Raw genomic sequence first — 4,063 nt, forward strand, 5'->3', positions numbered from 1 at the left:
CACACACACATACACACACCTCTCCACCAAGGCGCTCCTCCTCCGCCTCCTCCCTCGACCAACTGCTGGAATTAAAATAAAAAGCAAAACAAACACCAAAAAAAAAAAAAAAAAAAAAAAAAAAGCAAACCAAAACAACACACCAAGCGAGAGAGCGAGCAGGAGAGGCAGAGAAACAATTCGCGAGGTAACGAGAAATTTCAACTTTTAATTTTTTTTCTTTTACTTCTTTTTTTTTTTTTTTTTCCAACCGCCTAAAGGAAAGGTAGAGAGAAAAAAAAATGTCTTATCCAGAGCGTGACTCTAGCAAGAAGGCTCCGACAGGACTCTTGTTTCAAAGGGGACAAAGTGCTCCAGCAACAGCACAACTTTGAGAAATGCATCATCACCACCATCACCACCATCATCATCACAGGAAGTTTTCTTAGGACACCAACAAAACTTGCAAATAAAAGAGCAAAAGGAGATCGAGGAGCCGAGGAGAGAGAGAAATAGAGAGAAAAAGGAAATTTACCCACACACAAAGCCTTAAAGGAAGAAGAAAAGGAAAAGTTTTACTCTGAGAGGAGAAGGCTGAGAGGTGGAGATGTACTCCTAGGGGAGCGGACGGGAGAAGGCACGGGGGCTTTTTGATCTCCCCCCCCCCCCCCTTCTTTTTCGCTTTTTAGCCTTTGTTTGGTTTCCTCCCTGTGAGCAGCGAACTCGGGCGAGAAGGCGGCGGAGGAAAAATATATGTACAGCTAAATATTTCTCCTTTTTGGGAAAAAAAAAAAAAAAGAGAGAGAAAGAAAGAAAGAAAGAAAAGGAAGAAAGAAAAGCGATTTAAAAAAAAAAAAAAAAAGCGAAGCGAGAGCCGGCGACTGTAAAGAGCGCTCCGGGGAGCCGAGGCAGGACGGCCGACGGACGGACGGAGGACATCGCGCCGCGGAGCGCTAGCAGGTGAACCCCGCGCCCCGGCGCCCCGGCGAGGCTGGGAAGGCGGCGGCGGCGCGGGCGGCGGCCCCGGCAGCGGCCCCGGCAGCGCCGGGCAAGGGCGCTCGCGGCGGGCGCCCGGCAGCCGGCGGCGGCGCGGCGGCGCGGCGGGGGCGAGCGGCGGGCGGTGGGCGCGGGATGGCCGCGGCCACCTCTAACCCCTACCTCCCCGGCAACGGCATCCTGGCGGCCGGCTCCATCGTCCACGCGGACTCAGGCGGCGGCGGCGGCGGAGGCGGCGGCATGCAGCCGGGTAGCGTGGCCGTTACCTCGGTGGCGGGAGGCTACCGCGGCGACCCGGCGGCCAAGATGGTCCAGAGCGACTTCATGCCGGGCGCCATGGCCGCCAGCAACGGCGGCCATATGCTGAGCCATGCCCACCAGTGGGTGACAGCCCTGCCCCACGCCGCCGCCGCTGCCGCCGCCGCCGCCGCAGCCGCCGCCGAAGCGGGCTCGCCCTGGTCCGGCAGCCCCGTGGGCATGACGGGCAGCCCCCAGCAGCCGCCGCCGCCGCCCGACGTCAAGGGCAGCGGCGGGCGCGACGACCTGCACTCGGGCGCGGCGCTTCACCACCGACCTCCCCACCTGGGCCCCCCGCACCAGGGGCACCCGGCGGCCTGGGGGGCGGCGGCGGCCGCCCACCTGCCCTCCATGGCCGGCGGGCAGCAGCAGCAGCAGTCGCTCCTCTACTCGCAGCCCGGGGGCTTCACGGTGAACGGCATGCTGAGCCCCCCCCCTGGCGGGCAGAGCCTGGTGCACCCAGGACTGGTGCGCGGCGAGACGCCGGAGCTAGGCGAGCACCCCGGGCACCATCACCACCACCACCACCAGCACCCCGGGCATCACCCGCCGCACCACGGCGGCGTTAACAGCCACGACCCGCACTCGGATGAGGACACGCCGACCTCCGACGACCTGGAGCAGTTCGCCAAGCAGTTCAAACAGCGGCGGATTAAGCTGGGCTTCACCCAGGCCGACGTGGGGCTGGCGCTGGGCACCCTCTACGGCAACGTCTTCTCGCAGACCACCATCTGCCGTTTCGAGGCCCTGCAGCTCAGCTTCAAGAACATGTGCAAGCTGAAGCCTTTGTTGAACAAGTGGCTGGAGGAAGCCGACTCCTCCACGGGCAGCCCCACCAGCATCGACAAGATCGCCGCCCAGGGCAGGAAGAGGAAGAAGCGGACCTCCATCGAGGTGAGTGTCAAGGGGGCCTTGGAGAGCCACTTTCTGAAATGCCCCAAGCCCTCCGCCCAGGAGATTACGAACCTAGCGGACAGCCTGCAGCTGGAAAAGGAGGTGGTCAGGGTTTGGTTTTGCAATCGGAGGCAGAAAGAGAAACGGATGACCCCCCCGGGGATCCAGCAGCAGACCCCCGACGATGTCTACTCCCAGGTCGGCACCGTCAACTCCGACACGCCGCCCCCTCACCACGGACTGCAGACCAGCGTGCAGTGAGGGGCACCGCGGGCGGGCCGGGGGCTGCGACGGGCAACGCGGGCCTGGCCGGGCCGGGCACCGCCGCCGGGCATCGCCACCACCACCGGCAGCGCCGCGCACATCCGCACGCTCACACAGACACACTCACACGCACGCACACATACACACACACGATCCAGGCTCGTTCAGACTGCTTGTGTTTATATATATATGGATATATGCGTGCATCTATATATATATAAGATCGATACCAATAGGGAGCGGTGGAGAAGGTCGATCCGAGCGACAGGAGCGGAGCATTTAGACCGCGTTGGGGAAATGGGGTGGAGATGCGTAATGCACCAAAACTGCAGATGTGCCGGGAGGTTGGTTGTGGGGTGAAGGCTTAGGTGGGTGGGCTTGGGCTTTTTTTTTTTCTTTTTTATTGTTCACTCTCCAAATTACCTTCCTCTCACAGTGAGGAACACCACTGATGTCTGCACCTTTTCTCTCTCCTTCTCCCCACACTCTTCTCTCTATCCCCAAAAGGGCTCTCTTCTATGAATCATGGAAACTTTTTTCTTCTTTCTCTCTCCCTCTTTTTTTTTTTTTTTTCAATGGGAGCAATAAAAAAAAAAAATTAAAAAGGAAGCAGAAACAAAGTAGTCAGAGGGTGCCTGCTATGTGCCAGCACCCTGTTTTTCTTGGCCAAACCATAGACTACTGGTGCAAGTGAGACATCCACTCTGAAAACATACATGTCTATATATCTATATATTCTGCAAAATGAAAGGGGCCACTTTTTCCAGGAAAAAAAAAATTATAAATAAAATATGCACACAGCACTAAAACCAAGCAGACTGCATAGGGAAGCAAATACATATATATATATTTATCTATATATATAGGTATAGCTATAGAACAAAAATATGGAAATAAATGCCCGCACACCGAAAAAATTACCCTGAGGAGAAAGGGGGAGGGGGGAGGAGGGGAGGGACTGGAGGGAGGGTGGAAGAAGGAGAGATTGTTGGTCCCTAAAGTTTGAGCTCTTTTAGAAGGACTTTGCATGAATTAAGGGAACCAGCAAGAGAAAGGGAAATAATTTAGGGCTGTCATAGTCCTGCTCCTGACGGCTGCCAATCATCATGGAAGAGTCATTAAAAAAAAAAAAAAATCCACTGCTAATATTTTTTTTATTAATATTTTTATTTTTTATTTCTGGACTGATTCAGATAAAGGGATTTAGAAGGACTGAGCATCTGCAGCTGCACTTATCTGAACTTCTCCTCTCCTAAATCCGTTGCCAACTTTGATTGAATGGGTGCTGTGGATGTGATTATATAATACTGCCATTTCCAAGCAGTGTTTTTGGTAGGTTTTAATAAACAGACTTTTCAAAAAGACGGCAATATAGAATTGTTAGATCCGTTGTTGATCTAAAAAAAAAAAAAAAATTTGCTTTATATTTTCATTAAATGACTTCTTTTAATATTTTATTCAGAATACCTATGAACTGCTGCAAAACGGTAATTTATTTTTTCCCCAGATCTTGTATTACGTGTTTTTTTCAGACGAGCACAAATCAAAATGAAATGAGAATATGGACAGTTGTTAGGTAATAAGGGTATCTTTTGATGTGATAATTTGATTGTAATTTAATTTGAGTAGTGAT

At 53.4% G+C, this 4,063-nt stretch overlaps 1 protein-coding gene across 1 annotated transcript; it reads left to right on the forward strand.

Annotated features, from left to right (window-relative positions):
• Window positions 1-1,110: 1,110 nt before the first annotated feature.
• POU3F3 (POU class 3 homeobox 3) lies at window positions 1,111-3,369 on the forward strand. Its single transcript, XM_054163181.1, has one exon. It carries the CDS (start codon window positions 1,111-1,113, stop codon window positions 2,425-2,427), a length of 1,317 nt encoding a protein of 438 aa, XP_054019156.1. The 3' UTR covers window positions 2,428-3,369.
• The last annotated feature ends 694 nt before the right edge of the window (window positions 3,370-4,063 follow it).

Source organism: Dryobates pubescens, chromosome 7 (genome assembly GCF_014839835.1).
Source record: "Dryobates pubescens isolate bDryPub1 chromosome 7, bDryPub1.pri, whole genome shotgun sequence".
Classification (NCBI taxonomy): domain Eukaryota; kingdom Metazoa; phylum Chordata; class Aves; order Piciformes; family Picidae; genus Dryobates; species Dryobates pubescens.

What these genes read in the sequence shown, in the direction of transcription:
- POU3F3 (XM_054163181.1), top strand. Translation starts at nt 1,111, where the DNA reads ATGGCCGCGGCCACCTCTAACCCCTACCTCCCCGGCAACGGCATCCTG.